The sequence below is a fragment of the Ochotona curzoniae genome, unplaced genomic scaffold (assembly GCF_017591425.1).
Source record: "Ochotona curzoniae isolate NIBS_2020 unplaced genomic scaffold, NIBS_Ocur_1.0 contig_2692, whole genome shotgun sequence".
Classification (NCBI taxonomy): Eukaryota; Metazoa; Chordata; class Mammalia; order Lagomorpha; family Ochotonidae; genus Ochotona; species Ochotona curzoniae.
The window spans coordinates 14,745,267-14,767,893 of NW_024465556.1; the positions used below are offsets into that span (position 1 = coordinate 14,745,267).

The following is a 22,627-nucleotide window of genomic DNA, read 5'->3' on the forward strand; positions in this document are numbered from 1 at the left end:
ACCTCGTACAGACAAGCCTGTGGGGTTGCAGCCTGGGCACCTGCCTGCTCTGAGCCTCACCTTTGATGTGGGGCGTAGGGCAGGTGTTGAGGGGTCTTCAGAGGCACCATCTGGTGCTGAGAGCTTAGGGCACAGGGGAGAGGGAAGTGACCTCGTACAGGGGCCCACCCTCCCTGTGCAGAGAGCCTGGCTGTTCCTGTACTCTGCACCTCATTTCCCCAACCCGGTACCTCTCCCATGGGTCAGCGTCCCAGGGCTGTCGTATCAGAGGGCCACCAGTCAGGTGGATCTAACAGAAACATGTTGTCACACAGTTCTAGAGGCTGGAAGTCTGAGACCAACGGTTCTCCAGGATCATGCCTCCTCTGAGACTCTGGGTGGAGTCTCTCTCTGGCTTCTGGCTGGGGCCACCTGTTGTCCTGGCTGTGCCTCACCTGCAGCCGCATCACGTGGCCTTCTCTCTCTTCACATAGGACTTGGGCTAGAGGCTGCTATAATGGCTTCCCTTTTTTTAAGATTTATTTGAAAGAGTGACTCAGAGATCATCTATCCCCTAGTTCATCCCCCCAGAGCCAGGGATAGGTCAGACTGAAGCCTGAGGCCAGAAACCCCACCGAGGTCTCCTACATTGGATGGCTGGGACTTGTGTACTTGGGCCATCCTACCCCACCTCCCCAGGTGCATTAGCGAGAAGCTGGATCAGAAACATCTGGGACTTGAATCAGCACTGTTGCAGGCAGCCGTGTAACTTGATTTACCACAAGAATAGCATCCAGCCCATTCCTAACGTTTGTGGGTGGGTCCATTTCATGAGCCCTAAGTCCCCCACTGTGCTTGGAACGGCCCCTATGGCCACACAGATTTTGACCCTGATGCCAAGTCTGATCTACTTAACTTCTGATGTGGTCTGTGCCCCTCACCTGCCCTTACTGGGCACCTTGGCCATCCAGGACTGAAGAGCACTCTGGGCATCACCAGGATATGAGTTTCCCTAGGAGGAAGTCCCTGGTGTGACTCTACAATGTTAATCACCGCTTTGCTACATGGTAATTAGTCAGCCTCAAAGTTAGCAGTAATCCCAAAGCACAGGAGCAGGACTGGAGCCACCCTGAAGGGAGCTGCTGGGAGACACACCCCCGCCTGCTGGGTGCTGACGGGCTTGCCAAGGTGGGGGGAGAAGCAGGGGCCTTGCCTCTCCTGTTGGCCTTGGCCCTGGACTGGACACCAGCTTGAGAACCCTCTTGTTTTTCCAGAAACGATTTTGAAAGCATTTGGTACAGACATCTGATGACACATCAGCCTTAACTTTCCTCCCTCTGGACATGAATTACGAGGTTTTTCTTTTTCCCTATTCTAGAGTAGTTCCTACATTAGATTTCTAAAATACTTATTTGAAAGGGAAAGTGACACAAAGGGAGAGACAGACAGAAAGATGAATCTCGCGTCCCCAAATGGCTGCAATGGCTGAGGTTTGAGCCAGATTGAAGCCTGGAGGCTGGCACTATATCCAGGTCTCCCATGTGGGTGGCAGGGACCCAAGTACTCAGGCCATCTTCCCTTGCTTTCTCAGGTGCATTAGCAGGAGCTTGATCGGAAATGGAGCAGCCAGGACTGTGACCTGGCACTCTGGTATGGGATGCTGGCATCACAGGTAGCAGCTTAGCTCACTGTACCTATCCACCCCACCAGCAGCCTCAGTACATTAATTTTTAAGCAAAACCCTGAAATGGCTTTAAGCTGTTATGAATGCTTTTGAGGTGGAGAAGGTGTAAATAATAGATGAAAAGAGGAGAGGATTACAGCCTTCTGACAAGCTAGACAAGCCCCTCCTCGGGCCTCCTGGTCCCTGGGGAGGGCCGCACCTCTGGGTACAGCTCCTTGGAAGACCTTGCTGGCCTGGAGACTTGTTTATGAGACCTCTCCCTACTCCTCTTCCTAAGGATGTTGGAGATACTGGTGGAGCTGGGTAGTCAGTGAGGGCAAATAAAGTGGGACATTTCCTTGTTTATGCCTCACAGGTTTTAGCATGGAATTGGCTAGAAGTGCACCATGATCTTGTAGAGCAGAGTTGGGGCGGGGCAGTCACAGCTACTCCTGAACCCTGAACGTACACAGTTCTGCTTGCCAGCCAAGGGAAGATGGGTACCTCCCTTCTCTTCCTGAGGCATTTGAGCAGCTCCCAGCCTTCTTATTGGGAGGGATTGCTGAGTTGCCTTGTAAATTTTCTGCATGTATGAGCTCTTCAGAATGTCTTATGCTGTAGCTGGGGCTTTAAAAAAATTAATTATTGGAACCAACATGGTGGCATAACAGGCTGATCTTCTGTCTGTCGATGCTAGCATTTCTTGTGGGCTCCAGTTCAGGCCTGGCTTCTCCACTTCCATTCTAGCACTCTACTATGACCGGTGAAAGCAACAGAGGATGTCAAGTCCTTGGACCCTCATACCTGTGTAAGAGACCAAGAGCAAGCTCCTGGCTCCCAGCTTTGGATCAGCTCAACTCTAGCTGTTGTGGCCATTTGGGGAGTGAACCAGTGGATGGAAGATTCTGTCTGTAAAATCTGCCTTTCAAATAAAAATAAAGAAATTTTTTTTTTATTTGAAAGAGAAAAACAGAGAAAGAGCTCTCTCCCGTCTGCTGGATCATTCCCTAAATGTCCCCTGTTGATGCTGAGCCAGGTCAAAACCAGTGAAACTAGAACTCCATCTGGGTTTTCCCTGTGGGTGCCAGCGACTTAGTTACTGGAGTCATCACCTAGTGCCTCTCCAGGAAGCTGGAGTGGAGAGCAGAGTGTGGACTTCTACCAGGCACTGCTATGGGGTGTGGACACCCGTTGTGCTAAACACCCATGTCCTAGCGGGGTTTTTGGTGAAGGCATAGATGTGTCAGTGAGTGGCCGGCTGGCAAACAGGAGGCAGCACCCGCATAGCTCCTGAGCAGTAAAGGTAGGCACTTGGTGGAGACTGGGGTTTTGTTTACTCTGTCCTGGGCAGGCCGCCACTTGAGAGAGACATCTGTCCAGTGTTTGTTCTCCACTAATTGCCAGTGCTAATAGGCTATGTTAGAGAGTGAAGAGTAGCCAGGGGCCCTTCAGATATTAGTGTAATGAGCTTTCGCTGGGTGAGCCGCTCTCCTGGCCCCTGTGGAAATGGGAAATAGATGAGGAAGTGGCAGGTGGAGGCCTCAGGAGCAGGAAGGTGGTTTCGGATCAGAGTTGAAAAGGAAGTAGGAGAGCAACCCAGTGTTGCAGAACTGAAGTTAACAAGTACATAAAGCAAAACCCTGTGTCCCTGGCTGGATCCCGCCTCTGCTGCTCTGGGAACTCCTTCCCACTTGCTCATCTGTGAAGTGGACCTGATAGTCCCATAAGGCTGTCATCGAGGTGCTTCCTTTGAAAGTCCTTTGGAAACCATAAGTCGCTGTCATTATTGTAATTTCCCAGCTGACTTTGCTGCGCTTTTAGGGAGAAGTGTTTGCTCACCAGTGCATCTGGAGGACCCTGCCTGTCACAGCTATCTGTGTCAGCATAGCTCCCCTGAAGGAAGCAGCACAATGTTTGTGAATGCACAGGCATCTCGGCAATGTTAGATGTGAGGGTGATGGAACAAATGGGGACACCAAGCCCAACTGTGTCCCCCAACCGTCCAAGACAGTCAGAATGTGGGTCCCATGCAGGATGCAGTGACCCTGCAGCTCTAAATCTGAGATAGAAGGGGCAGTAGACCCCCTTGGTTCAGGAGAGCAAGTAGGTATTTGGGGGCCACATTCCTGAGTAAAGAATATTGAACTTGGGAGCCTTGAGGTAGCTGAGAAAAATCCGAGTCAAGTCAGTTTAAGCAAAAGAGAAAATTCTAGGCTCTGAGAACTGAAGGTTCAGTTGTCAGTTGGTTCCTGTGTCCAGGGAGTCATCTGTCTGTCAGCCCAGCTGTCCTTCGTGCTGGCTTTGTGTGTGGGCCCCCCTTTCGTTTAATGGTGGTGCAGACACTGCAGCCCCAGGCAGTTCCAGGCTGGAGCAGACTCTGCTCCCCACAGAACCAGCGCCTGCATTGGAAGAGGGTTGTGACTGACAGACAGGAGTCAGGTGTGCTTCCTGAGCACGCCTCAGTATCTGAGATAGGTATCCCTGGTTGCCCCTGAGTCAGGTGCTTGAATCACAGGTTGGTCTCTGCGGAGCCTCGAGCAAAGGCGTCAGCCATACCACCAGCCTCTTGGACAGAACATGGGAAGATCATTGCCTAATGAGATATCAGACATCCCCTGGTATTGCCTAAGGTCTTGTTGCCCTAGAGAAGTCATCTTGGACATGCCTGGCAGAGGAGAGAAGCCAAAGGACTGTGTGTTGTCCAAGGCAGTTTTTGATTTATTATTATTATTATTTTATTTTGATGATCTTTACATTGTTGATGAGGGTTCAAGGGTGAAGAGCTACTGGAAAGTTGGTAAGACCATTGCTTCCACATTCTCTTTTTTTCCTTCCTGTATCATTCAGCCTCCCAGCCATCCCAGGGATCCCAGTGTGGGGCATGCTTCGAAGGCACTGCTCAAGTGCTTCCGATAATTCAGCAGTTCCAAATTGCAGCCAATCTCACCATACCAAGCACAATTAGATTTTTCTAGAATCCACGGGCTGACGTAGTTCACCTTAGAGTCTCCGTTTGCCCAGCTATTTACACTGCCAACACTTGGCTGAGGTAGTTGATCCATTTGTTCTGTCCTCTGTTGTGGTACAAGGTATCCTCTGCAAGCTCCAATGTACTGCCATATCCTCCATGTGCACCTGGATATGCTGACCACTGCTCCGTCTGAGCCACTGAGAAGGTCCAGCTCTGACACATGCACTCCATGGTCAGACCATGGAACCTGCAGTTCTCTTCATAGATGGGGTTCTGAGTCCAGTGATTGAGTTGGGGGGATCCCCAAAGAAACTTCATCTGAGGTGATCCCAAAACTGATTCTTGTGTGTACTTGCCAGTACAGGACCCGGCACAGTCCATCGCCCCAATCAGCTTATGCACATGATGGGTACCATTGCTGGGTCAGTTCTGCCTCCAGCCCTGTCTTCTACACAAACAAATGGGTATTGCAGTCCAGCCCAATCCTGCCCACTACATACTCCCACCACATACTCGGCCCTCATGCAATCCAATGGAAGCTGCAGCCTAGTTGGAGCAACCCGCAGTAACCCTCTCCAGGGCTGCCCCCTGCCCTGGTCCCATACCTACCAGTATGTACAGCAGACTGGTCTAGTTTATCCCACATCCTATTTAGCTCTCATACATATCAATGGGCATTGAAGCCTAGTTCAACCCAACTAGCCCCACTACCTAGCCCAGACACATGCCGGTGGATGCCACTCTGTCTAGCCATGTCTGCCCCAGTCCTGGTTCTCATGCTCACCAGTCATAGTTATAGCCCAAGAGGGCTGTGCCCATTGTTTCCCTAATGGGCCCATTCCACTCTCCAGGTGGTTCTGCAGGTTGACTTGACAGAATAGCTCCCAGTGCCAGCATCTGCCAGCTGATGCTGCAGCAAAGCCCAACCAACCCACACCCAATCTGGATTATGCATGTACCAGTAGGAACAGTCTGACCAGCCAGGCTTGTCTGTTATCGAGGTTACGTGCAGGCCAACAGTTGTAGTAGCACTGTCTGATCTGGTCTGCCCCCATCCCAACTCAAGCTTTCCAGTGAGAGCAGTGACCCAGCAGGGAAGCCCCATGCAACCTCCCTACTGACTTTGTCCTTTCCCCTCTGGGTCTCACGTGTGCTGGTTGTGCGTTGCAGCCCAGTCTGGCATGACTGACCTCAACTTGGCATTTGCCAGTGGGTGCTGTAGCCTGGCCTTGCCCAACGCAGTCCCCATTCTAGCTCATGCTGGTGGGGCTGTAGTCTAGCCCAGCCCAGCCTGTACCCAGTCCCAGCCCTCATGTGTTGTGACTGAACCTGGTCTGACCCTCATTCCATTCTGGTGCTCAGGTTCACCAGCGGGTGATGTGAACCGAGCTAGGCTGTCACATCTACAGGTTTGCATGAGCCAGGGATGGGAGCAGACTGAGCAGGGACTGGGGCCAGGGCAAGTCAGGCCAGGCTGCAGCGTACGAAGGTAAAGGTCACGACAGGTGAAGGATTATGCCAAGCTGGGTTAGAGCAACCACTGAAACATGTAAGATCTATGGCTGGGAACAAGCCTGCTTGGGATACCCTGGGGACACCCTGGCTGGATTGTGGTTCCCACTGGTGAGAGCAGGGGCCATAGTGGGAGATGCATTCTGGTCTGGATATGGATGCAGGTTTTTTTTTTTTTTTTTTTTTTATTTCTATTGGAAACTCAGATATACAGCATTCCAAAACTATAACAAAGGTGTGTCAGGAGCTCATGGTGTCTGTGGACTCACATGCAGAGATCTGTCAACTTTATGTGAGAACACTTTTTTTGTTATTTCAACAAAAAGCCTTAATTTTTTTTTTTTTTTTAAATCAGGGTATCCAAAACAATCTTGGGGGAAAAAAAACTTTCCAGTTTCAAAATTGACTGCCAAGCAGCAGGATTTGGGATGCTGTGGTACGGGTCTAAGGATGGATGCAGGTCAGCTGAAACAGACGGAGTGCTCAGAGAGGGGTGACTCCATTGGTGGGTCAGTTCATGGTGGCAGAGAGCAGCATAGAGGTTGCCGGGAACAAAGAGGAAAGCAGAGGGAAGTGGCCGTTACTGCTCCATGCTTTCCGTCTGGGCTGATGAAAGCCTTCTGGCAATGAACAGCGGTATCCATTGCACAATCTCTTGAGTACTCTCTGTGCCCCTCAAGGAAGCACCCAAATGTGGTTTCTGTGGCAAGTTGTATGGAATGTGTGTCTACCACCACCACCAAAAACAGAGGAATGGAAGTTCGGGTGAGCAGGAATTAGTCTCATAGTCAGAGTACAGGAACTGAGTCCCAAGTGTGCAGTGGGATCTGGCTGTGGGATTTCCTCTTGAGTTTAAATGCTAGATTATTTGTACTAATGGACAGCAGTGCTGTTTTTGAAACAGGGCATGGAGCTTAAGCAAGATGGCCTAGGTGGGGTCTGGTGCTTCATGTCATATTTCCACTGCCCTGTGGTAGGGGGTGAAAGACTGAATTGCCTAGGAACACCTATGGTGCAAAATCACTTGGTCAGACTCTGTGAGAGCAATTACAGATGGGACTGGAAGTCCAGTGGGTCTATGGCAGTGAAGGGGATGAGTGTGTAGGGCCCACAACTGAGATTTTTTTATGGTGGATAAGTTTCCCAACCTTGGTGTGGGGGCACCAAGAAGGACTGGGGTTTCTGTCACCCACTCTGACTGGACCATGCATTTGCGTGGCTTTGTTTTTTGGCTAACCGTTTTGGAGCAGGTGGGATGGGGCTTTCTGCTGACCTTGGAGTCTGATGCGATACCTGTTTTCTCCCTGGACAGAAAAGGGGGATTTCATCGCACTGGATCTTGGTGGATCTTCCTTTCGGATCCTGCGAGTGCAAGTAAATCACGAGAAAAAACAGAACGTCCACATGGAGTCTGAGGCCTATGAAACTCCTGAAAACATCGTGCACGGCAGTGGGAGCCAGGTGGGTTCTGGGGTGCCTCTGGCCATCAGACTTCTCTGACTGAGCCCCTGGAGGAGATACTGGGAGGAGTCTGCAGCCGGTCTGTCTGGACAAGGGCTTTTGGATGGGCAAGCGTGGTGGCTCCTGAGGAGGGCTGGGCAGTACTTGGAGAGGTGCCCAAATGCTTGCTCTTGCGACAAATGGGGAGAAAACATCTGTAGGTACTGGAACTTTCTCAGGGTGGCAGGAGTGAGGAGAGGCCCTGGCTTTGCCAGCTCTGAGCCTCCTTCCCTGCAGCCCCAGGACTGCTTCTGCAGCAGTTTGAATGTAGCCCTTGTAGGAAATGTTCCTCCTCCAGGTTTGGGCTCCATGCCCCACAGGGTGTCGCTGAGGCTTCACGGAGCCAGCATTCAAGTTCCTAGACCCCAGGTGGCCAGGGAGGGCCCCTTCACCCACTCCTGTCTGGCTGGCTCCCAGGAAACCCCTTGGGGTTCTATATTCTTTGGGTCCCCTGAGCCCAGCCTCTCCTCTGGACCTTTCTACTCTCCCACCCTGTCCCCGTGTCCTGAATGAGGGCCTTGGTCCAGGATGCCGACTCAGGGTGTGCCAAATGTTTGCTCTAGGGAGAGTGTTAGCACGGCAAGTTGATGACTAAGGCTTCCCGAGAACCCAGTGGTTCTGGGGTGGACTTTGAGGTGAGACCCAGGAACCCCTCCCCTGGCCTCAGTGCACATGGGTGGGACCAGAAACAGGCTGCCAAGCCTTTCTTTATCCAGGGACTAATCCTGGCCTATGACCTGCTTCCTGGAGTTTAGGTGAGCACCAAAGGAGACACTGTCCCTGGAGTAGGTGGGGTGACTTGATGGGCAGCTACTGAAGTGTACATGTGTCACTCAGGGGCCAGGTCTACCTGTGGGTTCCCCAAGAGCCTTACATCTCTGGATTGTCAAGACCGGCCACTTCATCCCATGTGTGCATATGACGACCAGAGGACAGGTTTCCTAGCTATGGCCAGTTGGCAGCTGCATTGGCTCCGTTTTGCAGGTGGCTAGCGGCTTGGCATTCTGCTTGTACATTTGGAAGCTTGCCCTGGCCCAGCACTGTGTCCCTGTGGTTCCAAGTGACCCGATCCTGGTACCTTCAACCACTGGGACTCTTGGCATGTGCTCTGTGGGCTGACCCTTTAGGAGCCGGTGGCAGGGGCAGGGCAGGTCTGCAGTTGCACATTCAATGCATTTACTTCCACAAGAACTTCCTTTTCACCACTGCTGCCCTTCCTAACTACCCTCTTCATCACTCCCAGCCTCTGCCCTCTCCTTCTCTTCTCAATCTCAGGAAACGTCCCCCCACCCCCATTTTTTTTTTTTTTTCTGTTGTCTCTTTGTCTCTGTTTCTTCCTTTGCCTCCTTTGAGGGATATAATAATGACAATGGTAATGTAGGGTTACTGTGCAAACGTAGTACTTGCTTGAACTTACCTAAGCACTTTATGTGTATTACCTCATTGGGTCATCACAGTAGCTCTGGGGGGTGGATAGGTGTTGCTGCTACTCTTATTTTTACAGATGGGGAAATTGAGGCTCATGTTTCGTAATGAGCCACATGGTAGAATTAGGACATGAATGTAGGCAGTCTAGATCCAGTTGCTGTAGTTTCAGCAGCTTGGAACTTGGGGCCTGAGCTTTGCCTTGTTTGTTTGATGGTGTGGTGGGCAAGAAGAGTTGAGCAGGGAGGGGAAGAGAGCAGGTAGTTGGAAAAGAGGGATGAAGCGGGGGTTCCCTTGCAGGAGTTTGCTGCTGGGCTAGAAGTACATGTTGGTGGTCCCTTCTCCTGAGCCCTTTCCCTGGCCCAGACAGTGCCCCCACTTCCCTACAGAACCTTCTAAGGTTGGACTCACAGATTGAGCAGTAGCCACTTCTGGGGACAGCTGCCCTAGAGGGGATTCCCATCTTCTGTCATGTATGGGAATTTTCAAGAAGATGGTTCTCCCCTCCCCGTCCAATTTGAAAGGCAGCATTAAAAAGAATCAGATATGTTCCACCCACTGATTCTCTTCCCAAATGACTGGAATGGCCAGGAGCTTCTTCAGAGTCTCCCACATGGGTAGTGGGCTCCGTGGGCTTGGGCCATCTTCCACTACTTTGCCAGGGTCATTAGCAGGGAACTGGATGGGGAGTGGTGTCTGGGACAGGATTTGGGATGCCAGCGCCATAGGCAGTGACTTAATCCACTCCCCACAGTGCCAGTCCTTCGGGTAGATTTGGTAGATTTTTTTTAACCTCTTTATTTTGGATATTAAAGTTACAGGTTTGAAGAAAAGCAGAAACAATCCCTGCATATGCCTTTCATGCAGTTGTTAATTCTTTCCTTTATCCTCATCCTCTTACTTCAAATACATATGCACAGGTACATGTACATGTGCACACATGCATGTCTGCACACATACACATGTGCTCAAAACTGTCCCAGCGTCTCAGTGCAGTTCAGCTTAGGTACAAATGCAGCACTTAGAAAATACCGGTTATTTAATTTGGGGAATTTCAAAACCTAAATGCTGAATGAGCTGCTGGAACACTAGTTCATGTTTCTTTTTAGACACTTGAGTTTTGAATGGTGAGAGTCATGGCTATCTCTTGCTTGTTGACCTAAGACAGAGGTTAACCCAAGGATGGCTTCCTGCCTCTGACCAGAGGTGTCCCCAGCAGTTCCCCTCCCTTCTCAGCAGAGTGCTGTGCCTGTGGGAGGCAACCGCAGGTCCTGTCTGTGCAGATCCGGTCCTGCAGCCTGGGTTCCCCTGGGCACCAGTGCCAGCCTGCCCTTCTTCCTTCTGCCCCAGCTGGTGCTGGGGAGACTGGAGCCTCTGTGCAGATAGTGTGGATATGAGGGTAGACTTAGCGAAGGGCTTATATCAGTCGCCGATATGGGTCATGAGAAGCTTAGCTGAGCCTCAGGGAGGGAGCGGGGTGAGGCTCCACAGGCGGGGGGGTGCCCGCTATAGTGGGGACCTGAGGAATGGGCACCTAGGGCTACAGCCCCCAGTCTCAGATGCTCTCACTGGGTTTTACTTCATGCAAGCACAGAAGCTGACATTAGAGCTGGATCACTGGCATCTGGGGATGGTTGGAAATGGCAGCAAGGACCCTTGACCCCTGTCAGGCACGTGGCCTGTAGGAGCAGACTGGGCAGCCTCATGAGACTGTGGTTTGCTTCTTCTGGTCTGTCCTTCTGGGCACCAGGAAGCTCTATGTTTGTGTCCATCCTTTGTGTGGGGAAGGTGGCGTGAGGTAGAGGGTGGCAGGAGAGTGGCATGACTGCCCAAAGAGCCCATGGATGCCCAGGCTGTACTCACAGAAGTAAAGGCAAGTGAGGCTTTTCTACTAACCTCTCCTCTGGTTGGAAACCAAATGGGATCTTCTGGTCTGAGTGGGCAGGTGAGCCGAGCCAATAGGAAGGTGGGAAGGCAGTGGGGAGTGGGAGCAAGGGGGAGCCTGAGTGCCAGAGCCTTGCATGTGGTGACATGGGTGCTGGTAAGGCATGGTGGGGGCAGGGGACAGCTTGTGAGGATCTAATGAGTGCTGCCCTTCAGATGTATCCCCTGTGTTGGGTTACACTTCATACGGGAGTAAAGTCACCGTCTGACCACCTGTGAAGTCGCTTCCTCTGGCACTCACAGAGGAGCTCTCTGCCAGTTTTCTGTGACTTTCAAGTCTTCTTGGTACCCAGTGACTAATCCTGGATCCCCCCCACCCCCTGAACAGTTTCTCTCCGACATCCACACACAATTCCGGGACCTCATTCCCTGCCCCCCCCCCCCCCCCCCCCCGTGCTTGGGAGGGAAGCAGAAACCTGCCCCACCTGACCGCCCTTCCACACCTGCTCTAGCTTTTTGATCACGTCGCCGAGTGCCTAGGAGACTTCATGGAGAAAAGGAACATCAAGGACAAGAAGCTGCCCGTGGGCTTCACCTTCTCCTTCCCTTGCCGACAATCCAAAATAGACGAGGTAAGAGCGCCCAGGAGCCTGGGCCCTGCAGACACGAAGGGACTGGTTTCCACCAGCCCCCAGCCCCGCTTCCTCCCTGGGTGCCCAGTGGTGTTGTGTTGCAAACATGGGCAGGAAATCAACATGTGGTGCTGATGCAATGCTTGCTTTATCAACTGCTTTCATTATGGACATGCATTTAGAGTAAAGTCCTGGCATTTGTGGCTACCAGATCAGCAGAGCCATCTTATTGACCCTAAACAAGGGAAGCAAAAGAAAGTAGGTCACACACGTCCCAGGCAGAGATAGATCTGGAACACCTCCTTGCCCGTGAGAGCTGGGGGTTGGTTGAGAACAGACTCCAGTGGGCGGTGCCTCACTTGATCTGCCTTGGTCATTTAGCAGCCATTTCCTGAGTGCTAACCTTGGGCCAGGCACGAGGCCAGGCCCTAGGAGACAATAGCTAGGGGAGGCCGAGCCTACCCACCCACTGGAAGATGAAACCTTCCAGGAATGAAGGTGTAGCAGGGAGGGGTGGGGAAGAGCCTGCAGGGTGGAGCCCTGGTGCTCAGGATGGTCTGTGGTAGGTGTCCCACCTACCTGCTTTGCTTCTCATCTGGGCCAGGCTGCCTTGTGAGGCAGTCAGTGGACCACACACTCCCAGCCTGCCATCCAGGGCACCTGTGCATGCTCCTCGAGGCTGGCTTGGCCCTTGGAAACTGTCTAGGTATACGGCAGCAGCCTAGATCTGCAAGGCAGGCCTGGAGAGTGGAGGGAACGGCTCATGAGGCAATGGACCCAGCAGTGTTGGAAGATGCTGGCCATGCCTCCTGGCTTCTGGCACCACACTCATCCCACAGAGTCCAGGGGCTGTGCCTGACTCAGCCACAATGCTGCTCAGCAAGGAACCCCTCCCCAAGACCTGGCCATGGCAGCCTCCAGTCTGCACAGCTATCATAGCAAGCGAGGGTAGGGCCTGAGTGGAAGGGGCCCCATTCCTGTGTCATCCAGGAGGTCCACAAGGCCCAGACAGCCATGTTCCCAGCTCCACCATGTTCATTGGTGGCTAATAGCATTGCTCTGCATTCCCACCAATAGGAAATCCAAAATGGAGTCATCCTGTATGATTTGTGCAGTCAGTCCTCACAGACGAGTTACCCAGGAGGCACAAGTCCCAGTTATCAGCATCATCCCAAGGTGTCCAAGGCCTGGTCTTGGCAGTTCAGCAGCCAAAAATTTTCCTGGCCTGCTGCTTCTCTTTCTACTGTGGCCCTGGATCCTCTCCCGGGGGCTGTGGAAACCTAGGTCTGGTGGGAATTTATCTTGTTCTTCCCCTTTAAAAAATTATTTTCAGCTATTTGGGAGTCAGGGGAGGGGGACAGAGATCTTCCCTCATTCCCCCAGATGATCACTACAGCTGATGCTGGGCCAGGCTGAAGGCAGGAGCTTTGAGCTTAGTCCAGATCTTTCATATGGGTGCCAGGGACCCAAAGACTCTAACCATCACTGCTGCCTTCAAGTTGCACATCAGGAACAAGCTGGAATCTGAAGCAGAATTAGCTCAAACCCAGGCACTTAGATACAGGGACGCAGTTGTCCTTAATCACTGCACCAAATGCTCACCCATCCTGCTCTGTCTTTAAATGGGGTGTGGCTGCACAGCTGATGCCATGTCCCTGTGGCATGCTCTGCCTGTTGGTAGCTGCTTTATGCTGCTGCAAGCTGCATGTTGGGAGTGGCTTCTTCCCCTTGTGGTAGACCCCAGAGAAACCATGTGAGAGTGCATGGGAGGTGGACCAGAGCCAGGCTCCATCACCCAGGAGACCTGGAGAAAGCTTCCCGGCCCAACGGCCTCTGCCTTGTCTGCATCCTGGAGCTGCCCTTCAAGGACTAGTATACCCTAGCTTCATCCTACCCTCCGTCTGTCCTTTGCAGGCCGTCCTGATCACCTGGACGAAGCGATTTAAAGCGAGTGGCGTGGAAGGGGCAGATGTAGTCAAGCTGCTGAACAAAGCCATCAAGAAGCGAGGGGTATGTCCTCTTGGATCCTCCATGTCCTGGCTGTGTGTATGTGGGCTAGTGGGGAAGGAAGTCTGTGTCCCAAGATACAGCTGGATCCTGTGTGGGAGCTGGGGGTAGACAGGGTGGGGAGTATTGCTGGAGTCTGTGGACTCCGGCAGATCAGGGCTAGTCAGAGCTGTCACAGTGCTGCCCATGGGGCAGGCAAGGGATCACTGCCTCCTGGCAGACTTTCCGGGCTCAGCAGGAAGCAGGGGTCCCTGGCTGTGTGGTGTGCTCACTGTCAGGGCACTGGCACCACCCACAAGTTCAGGGTTGGCATGGAAACACGAGGGCTCCTACCAGGTTCTTGTAAGCAGGAGAGTAGTTCAGAACACCCCATTCTGCCTCCCCAGGACTATGATGCCAACATCGTTGCCGTGGTTAACGACACGGTGGGGACCATGATGACATGTGGCTATGATGACCAGCAGTGTGAAGTCGGCCTGATCATTGGTAATGGCCACCCTTTTGCTTCTGGGCAGCACTGAGCACCTCTGTCTCAGCTGGGTCATGGCTTCTCTCCATGTCATCTCTCCCAGGCACTGGCACCAACGCCTGCTACATGGAGGAGCTGAGGCACATTGACCTGGTGGAGGGCGACGAGGGAAGGATGTGCATCAACACCGAGTGGGGGGCGTTTGGGGATGACGGCTCCCTGGAAGACATCCGCACTGAGTTTGACAGGGAGATCGATCGGGGCTCCCTCAACCCAGGAAAGCAGCTGTGAGTAGAAGACATGGGGGACTCTCTGGAAGACATGGGTGGATGCCCAAAGCCAGGTGGCCACAACCAGGAAAGGCCATCATGCTACATGGCTTATCACCCCTTGATGGGGAGAGAGGCATGGCTATGACATCAGCTGCTTTAAAAGCCCACTCATACCACTTTGCTGTGTTTTTGTTTTTAATTTAATCCCATTTTAATTGAGTTGCTGTACATGGCTTTGAGGTTTCAGCACACTACTATGGATTGTGTGCACTGTAGGGTGGGAGGGCTGTGGCTAGGCTGAGGCAGGGATGCTGAGCCAGTGGGGAGAATGTCCATCCACTGAGTGCATACTTGCCAGGTGCTTTGTGGCACTAGGCCCCCAACATTCAAAGCCGCCCATTCCCCAACTCTGTGCTTACTGTCTAGAGGGAAACTGAGTTGTGCAGACCTCAGGGAGCACAGAGCACAGAGAGCCCTCCCATGCCTTGATAGAGGATGTCTTGCTTAAGGGTCAGTTGTCCCTGAGAGCTCCTGAATACTGAGGTCAAAGTGACGTTATTCAGGCTAGAGATGTTGCTGCTTTGAGCTATGTCCTCTGCCACGCCTGCATGCTGCCTGCCCTCATGGCCACCGAGCCTCCCACCAGCCTTAAGCCAGGATTGGTTGTCTGCTGCTGGTTTACAGAGAGGTGGCTGGTGACCTTGTGCCCTCTATGTTCTGATACTAGAGAGAATTTTCAGTGATGTAGTCACACCAAAAATCTTCATCTCCCAAGCTGCAGAGTTGCCCTAATCAATCAGGTGGCGTGATCAAAGCCCAGCTAGCCACCCAGGGGTGGTGGTGATGGTGAATTTATTTATTGATTGATTGATTTGAAAGGCTGAGTTAGAGAAAGAGAGATTTCAATCGCTAATTTATTCCCCAAATGGCCATGACAGCTGGGGCTGCGCCAGGCTGAAGCCAGGAGCCTGGAACTCCATCCAGGTTTCCCAACATGGGTGCAGGGTTCCAAACACTTAAGCTGTCCTCCACTGCTTTCCTAGATACATTGGAAAGGAGGGTCGATCTGAAGTGGAGCAGCCAGGACTCGAACTGGAGCTCACATGGCATGTGGTATCACAGTTGATGGTTTCACCCCATGTACCCCAACGCTGAATTTCTAAGTGCATGGATTCCCAAGTTCTCAGATCCCCAAGTGGAGCATTTGCTGCTCGGGTTGGACTAGGGGTCCAGCTTAGGGTCACAAGGTCCCGGGCCCAAAGCTCCAATGGCTGAAAATGTTTTGTATTGTTTCTCTTTGGTCCACTGACCTGGCCCCTGATCCTAAGATATTTTCTATGCTTATTTGTGTTTTTTTGGGAGCTGTGGTGTGCTTGGTTTCCCCACACTTGCACACACCTGCAGGCACCACTCTGCATCTCCCAAACCCTTACGTCTCCTGCAGTCCCAAGCAGGTGTGGCCCCAGCGCTTGCAGTTTGTAGCTGCTGTTTGTTGCCCTACCTCATCAGAGGTCTGCCTTCTGAGCAGCTATGGTTCAGATGTCTCTAAAGTGCTGCCCCACACCTCCAGGCTGACCTAGGAACTGGGCGTCTGTGGGTGGATGGATGGTTGAAGGATGAATGGCTGGGAGGTGGGTGGATAAGCAGGAGGATAAATCCAAGAGGGAGAAAGAAGCCTGCCTGCTCCTCATGAGTCAGCCTTCCTAAAAGACAATTCCAGAGAGAGGTGACAGATTCCTTTGCTGCCTCACGTGTTTCTGGGAATAGCTGTTGACCTTGGGAGTGTTCTGTCCAGGCAAAGTTCTGCTCCTTTCTCAGTCTCCTTGCTGGATCTCTGGGTCTGTGCTGAGTGTCTTCTGAGGATTGCGGGTTCTTTGGAGCTGTGTGGGCCACTGGCTGACAGGGAGTGGGTGCTCCCACCTCTTTGTTGAGGTTTGACCTCCCGGGGGCTTGCTGTTTTCTGCCTTGTTTGAAAGCATGAGGCTTTCAGAGTAAACAAAGTTTGAAAACTTGGTTGGGTTCGATTTATGCCAAGGCTGTTGGTGCCCATGTGGGCTCTAGACTGCACCTGTTCCTTTCATTCGTTTCAATTGAACCTGGCACTTAGTAGTGTCTGCTGTGCATGTCACAGATTGAGAAGGATAGTGTCACAGTGGCACAACAGCTCTACCTCACCTGGGGTGAGCATCCAGGACCCCATCCTAACCCCAGAGCTGGGTGGTCTCTCTGAGAGGGATCAAACTTCTGCCTTTCTCTGCTCTGCCCTTAGGTCCCAGGCCTTTGGTGTCCCTGTTAAATCCCTCTCTCCTGTAGTGGATTTGGGTTCCCTTTCCTTTCTTTTTCGCTTCTCTTGTCCCTTTGCTCTCCATATCGTGTCTGGAACCTCAAATCTCATTTTCCTGTGGCTTCTTAACTTGCCCTTCACAGTGTAAGGTAATCGTTCTGTGGCCATGGCCGTGGCTGTGCTTGTGGCTATGGCCATGGTGGTCCTTGGGCCGGCTCCTGTGTGCTTTCTCTGCCTCCTTTCTTCCTGTCCCTTTGCCCATGCCACAGACTTTTTAGAGGGCTCTAATGTCCATCTCCTGGCTCTAGGTCTCTTCCTGCCAGCTGGAGCAACCCCAGTTGCCAAGGGGGTGGGGGTCTCCTTATTGGCATGTAAGGTCTTGCTCATGACCACCAACCTTGCCTCAGCCCTGCTGGGCGACCAGGAGGCAGCACAGACACAGCAGCATGGCCTGGCCCGTACTGGTGGGGAGCATAGCTCATCAGATTTCTGTGGCAAAGATGGGAACTCCAGAGCCTGCTTGAGCAGAGAGGGTTAGTGTGGGGGAAGGGCGGTGCTGGTTGCAGCCACAGCTGCTCAACTAGAGACTGCTAGAGGGCAGACTTTTGCCCTTCAGCCTCATTCTTCTGGAAAGTGCATGCATAAAAGATCACCATCTAGGGAAGACCATTCTGGGTGTTGCTAGAAGGCAGGATGAGAAGCGATGTTTGGAAACACTTAGAGGCTGTTGTCAGCTGCTCCCTATTGGCTCTCAGCAGAGAGACACACTGGCCCAGAGAGGAAGTCAGCTGAGGTGGAGAAGTGGAGGCAGGCTTAGGAGTAGGGCAAGGTGACTACCAGTTTGGCTGGGCTACCTGACACCGAGGGACTCCACTTCTGAACCGGCAGAGCCACACGGCAGTTAGAACACAGCCTCTGGGGTTCTGTGCAGTTGGGTTCAGCATGGGGAACTTGTTAGCTTTGTACACCAGCAAGTTACAGTGCCTTTATGTTTCTCAGTTTTCCAATCCGTGAAATGGGGAGAATACAGGTGCTTTCCTCATGGGGGGGTGTAAAAGGAATAAAATAAGGGCCCTGGACAGTTGATAGCAGTCAGACTCGACACAGGAGGGGACACTGTCCTTGTCCCCATTTACCCAGGCAAGGAGGCCGAGGCCCCCGGGCTGTGCCTGAGCCGTCTGGGCATGTGCAGCTCCTGCTGGCTCAGAGATGCCAGGCTGTTGCGTGGGCGCTCAGCAGCACCCAGGCAGCCAGGACTCCCTCCCAGGGATCCTCGGCGTGGCCACAGCCAACATGGTCCTGTCCAGTCCTGCCAGCAGTTAACACAATGAAGACTGTGTTTCCAGCAAGGCTCTGCGCCATGCTCTGGGGCAGGGCGGGACATTCAGGCCCCAACTGCACCCCTTGCCTCCCGGGCCTGCCGACCAGAACAGCTTGTTTGGCTGGTCACTGCCGGCTCCCTCGGGGAGCCTGTTTCCTTCTAGGGCTGGCTCTGGCTCAGATATGGCCGCAAACGTTGGCCTCTGACTTAGCCTTCACGTGCACGTGTATGAGTATCACCTGCAGTCTTGGGCTGCATGTGGTCTCCTTTCTTCCAGCAGCATTGGACTCAGAAAAGTAGCTGCTGCAGCCAAAGAGCCACCCATCATACCACACTCCCTGGCCCCAGGGAGAGCCAGTTCACTTTCATTGGCCTGTGCCTGAACATGGCCAGGTTGGTGGAATGAGCTTATTGGCTTTGAGTTTAGGATAAGGTCAATTGTGTCTTGGGCCTGGCACCTGATCATAGTAAGGCTAAACCTCCGGCTGTGGTGCCAGCATCCCATATGAGCACCAGTTCATGTCCTGGCTACTCCGTTTCTGTCCCAGCTCCCTGCTTATGGCCTGGGAAAACAGCAGAGGATGGGTCAAGTACTTGGGCTCCTGTACTCATGTAGGAGACCCAGAAGAAGCTCCTGGCTCATGGCTTTGGCTCATTTCAGCTCTGACCATTAAAGCCATGTGGGGAATGAACCAACAGTTAGAGGACCTCTCTGTCTCTTCTCTCTGTAACTCTACCTTTCAAGTAGAAATTATTTTCTAAAGTGTGCCTTGTAGTTTTGTAAGAGCTTATCCTCCTATAAGCCTTCCCATGTGCTATGTCCCATGTAGACCATGAGGTTGCTCCTGCCCTGTGGCGTTCCCTGGGCTACCTCTCGCTGGAGTTGGCTTTCCCTCTCCGATGTAGTCACCCACGAGCTGGGCTTGCCCGCCAGCATGTGCCTCCTGTGCTGCAGATTTGTTCTGGCATTGGTGCCCAGGAAGGACTGACAGTGCCCATGTGTCTTCCTCCCGCAGGTTTGAGAAGATGGTCAGTGGCATGTACATGGGGGAACTGGTCCGGCTGATCCTAGTCAAGATGGCCAAGGAGGGCCTCCTGTTTGAAGGGCGAATAACCCCAGAGCTGCTCACCCGGGGCAAGTTTAACACCAGCGATGTGTCGGCCATTGAGAAGTAGGTCCTACACCCCCAGTCCTGGTCCTGAGCGTGGTGGGGAGCTGGAGGAGGGCTGTGGGCTGCTCAGTACTACCAGTGGCACTTGAGCTATTCCCCTGGGCTCTTTGAGAGTTCGTTACTGCATGGTCCAGGTAGCAGCAGGTACTTCATGGGTGACCTGTCTGCTCAGCAGAACAGCCCTCTCTCCCAACATCTCTCTGTTGGCTGCTGGGCATAGCAGGGACTGGGAGGCTCTAGAGTCACGGGCAGTCAGGAACAGCCTCCCATTTCTCTTGGCCTATTTCGGGTGGCCTCTTGGTCACCAAGAAAATGAATCCCTAGAACCAGCTCCAGAATGCATGTGAATTGTAGTGAAGCCCTCTCCCCAAACACATCATGCCAACGCAGATGTCAGTGACATCCGCTCTGCCATCCACGATCCACAGCTCAGCACTGTGGTGGACTCTGAGCCTGTGTTGAAAGGAGGCCCGCATTGTGGGATGTGGGCATCTCACCAGGTAGATATAAGCTCCCTTGCATGCTCATTTCATTTTTCCATACATTTTCAAGTACCCCTGTAAGCATGTGTTATATTTTTATAAAGATGTCATTTACACTCATACTACACTATTAAATACTTGACTCAACCAACAAAAGGTCCAAAAGTCACATAAGCAGAAAACTAGAATTTGAAGTACATCACAAAAGGAAGGACTCCCAGACTCCACGACAGCTAGATTCCCAGAGTCTTGTGAACCTGTTTCTGGGGTGCAGCAACTGCATCCTCCCCCCTCATTCTCCTGTTCGTAACATGTCATAGCCCAGCCTGATGTTTTCCCACAACTATCTACTCTGCTTGGGCACTTGAATATCAGTTAATTCACTTACCTGAAAAGCTGAGACAGAGCTCTCCAATTGTTTGGTGCATGTTACAATGCCCCAAAGATCCAGAGCTGGGCAGATCACTCAGTCCGTGGGCAGCAGGGAGCCAGTCCTTGAGCCATCACCCTGGGCGAGCACTAGCAGCAGGCAGAGCTGGGACTCCAGGATCAGATGTGGGCCTCTGAAGTGATGTCCTAACCCCTATGCCAGACACCTGCTGCGTGACTGACAATCTAATCCACATCCTACAGGCACCTGCCAAGGTTCCTGGCTTCTACCTGGCTGGGAACTCTGGGCCTGGCATGCTTCACGTTGCTTGCTGTGGTCCTTAACACCTGTGTGCCGTCCTCTCCCCTTACAGGAACAAGGAAGGCATCCACAATGCCAGGGAGATCCTGACCCGCCTGGGCGTGGAGCCATCCGATGACGACTGTATCTCCGTACAGCACGTGTGCACCATCGTCTCCTTTCGCTCAGCCAACCTGGTGGCTGCCACACTTGGTGCCATCTTGAGCCGCTTGCGTGATAACAAGGGCACGCCCAGGCTGCGCACCACGGTCGGCGTTGATGGCTCTCTTTACAAGACACATCCACAGTGAGTCAGCCATTGGCTGTCATTGGCATGTGATGCCCATTGAGGCCTGGGGCCTCCTCCTCCTGGTCAACTTCTGTACCTGTTTGGGTACGAATGTCCTTAGCCTATTGTTGCTGGTGTTGCTCTGTGCCCCATCATCTCTCCTCATTCTGCCACAGCTGCCTCAGGGACAGGGCAGAGTGTGTGTGGTTCCTTATCATAGTGTGGATCCCACCAGCAGCAGCACTTGTGTTCTTGGTGTGGAAGCACCTGTTATAATCGCCTAAGTACTCAGATGCCACTTTTTAAAATTTACTTCCCTACTAAAGTTGTATTTATTTTGAGAACAAAGAAACAGAGAAATCAAAATTTCCCACTCACTGGTTCCTTCCCCCAGAGCCCTCCATGGCTGGGACTGGACCAGGTCCAAACTCAGAGACAGGAGTACAGTCCTGATGAATGGCATGTCCCACATGGGTGCCAGCAACTCAGATGAGCCATCATCACTGTTCTCCAGTGGTCTGCATTAGCCAGAGAGTGAAATCAGGAGCTGGCACTTGGTGTTAAACCCGGGACCTGGGATATGGGGGGCCTTAATGAGCAGGCTGCATGTTATTTTTAAGTGAGCAGCTTGTTGACCGTTGGCACCTTTCAAGCCAGAGGCAAGGTATGGATTCCAAGGCTGCCCCTTGATGTGGAAGCTACATCCACGGTCTGCAGGCTGATCTCAGCTTCCACAGACTGCGTGGGCAGGAAACCTGTGGCTCAAACCTGTGGGTCAGCTGTGCGTTGTGTCCATTTCCCCGGTGACTACCTGGGACCTGATTGGTTTGTGCAGGACATCGATGTTTCCCTGTGTGCATAGAATGTGCATGTGCATCAGCATCCAGGTGCTATATCTTCAAGCTAGTTTCTGTGACTTTGACATTGAACATGTCCTGGCTCAGGCTCAGACGGTTCTAAGGGACAGAGGTGGAGCCGCTTGGGTGATTTATGCACTAAGTTCATAGTTTTACCACCTTTTCAAAAATTAGTAAAAATTGTTGATAATAAAACCAGCCATTTTTTTCTTTACTTTTATGATTTATTGATTAATTTTTTTTTTTAACAAGAAAGCCTAACAATTACATATTGAAAAGCTTTTTGGCCTGGCACAATAGCCTAGTGTCTAAATCCTCACCTTGCAACCTCTAGGATCCCATATGGACTCTGGGTCGTGTCCTAGCTCCTTCACTTTCCATCCAGCTCCCTGCTTGTGGCCTGGGAAAGCAGTTGAGAATGGCCCAAAGCCTTGGGACCCTGCATCCGTGCGGGAGACCTGGAAGAGCTCCTGGCTTCGGATTGGCTCAGCCTTGGCCTTTGTGGTCACTTGGGGAGTGAACCAGCAGACGAAAGATCTTTCTGTCTCTCCCTCCCTCTGCTTATCTGTCTTTCTAATGAAAATAAATAAATCTTTAATTTTTTTTCAAATTGTTGTTAAAAACACATAACATGTCATGCAAACCATTTTTATCAGTTAAGTTTTATTTGAAGGACAGAGTGATTGTGAAAGAGGAGAGAAAGATTGTCCATTTGCTGGTTAATCCTCCAAAAGCCCATGATGGCCAGAGCTAAAGCTGAAGCCAAGAGTCAGGAACTCCGTTAGGGTCTCACCTGGGCGGCAGGAAGCCATCATCTTGGGCCATCTGCTGTCCTCCCAGGTGTTAGCAGGAAGCTGGATCAGAAGCAGAGGTGGAACATGAACCCTAGTGCCACGATGTGAGGTGTTGGCATCCCTGGAGGTGGCTTAGCCCTCTGTGTCACAGCGCCTGTCCTCCTGCGCCACTTTAGAGTGTGCAGTTCAGAAGATGCACTAGCTCCTTGTTACATGGAATACAAAGTCGTTTAGGGCTGCAAGTTTTTTTGTGTCTGATGCTGACATAACAGAATCCTTCCTCCTTACGTGTGTGTGTGGCCGGCCATGTCTCATGTTTCCTCATCTCGGTTGCTATCTCTTCTGCAGCCCATGTGCGTTAAAATCCAAGGCAAGTATAGGTGGTAGCCTCCGAATGTAGAGAAGAGGGAACTCCATGAGCCCCACTCCCTCCCCAGATAGCGT

General features: G+C 52.2%; 1 protein-coding gene across 4 annotated transcripts in view; it reads left to right on the forward strand.

The window, feature by feature from the left end:
• Window positions 1-22,627, forward strand: part of HK1 (hexokinase 1) — a 59,371-nt gene that overhangs the window by 24,358 nt on the left and 12,386 nt on the right. For 3 of the 4 annotated variants that reach the window (XM_040975876.1, XM_040975879.1, XM_040975877.1), the window contains exons 3-9: window positions 7,438-7,586; window positions 11,447-11,566; window positions 13,481-13,576; window positions 13,960-14,059; window positions 14,146-14,329; window positions 18,936-19,091; window positions 20,317-20,550. In XM_040975876.1, coding sequence (XP_040831810.1) covers window positions 7,438-7,586; window positions 11,447-11,566; window positions 13,481-13,576; window positions 13,960-14,059; window positions 14,146-14,329; window positions 18,936-19,091; window positions 20,317-20,550 — 1,039 coding nt within the window. The remainder of the gene's footprint in view (window positions 1-7,437; window positions 7,587-11,446; window positions 11,567-13,480; window positions 13,577-13,959; window positions 14,060-14,145; window positions 14,330-18,935; window positions 19,092-20,316; window positions 20,551-22,627) is intronic. The other variant, XM_040975878.1, reaches the window with a different exon arrangement.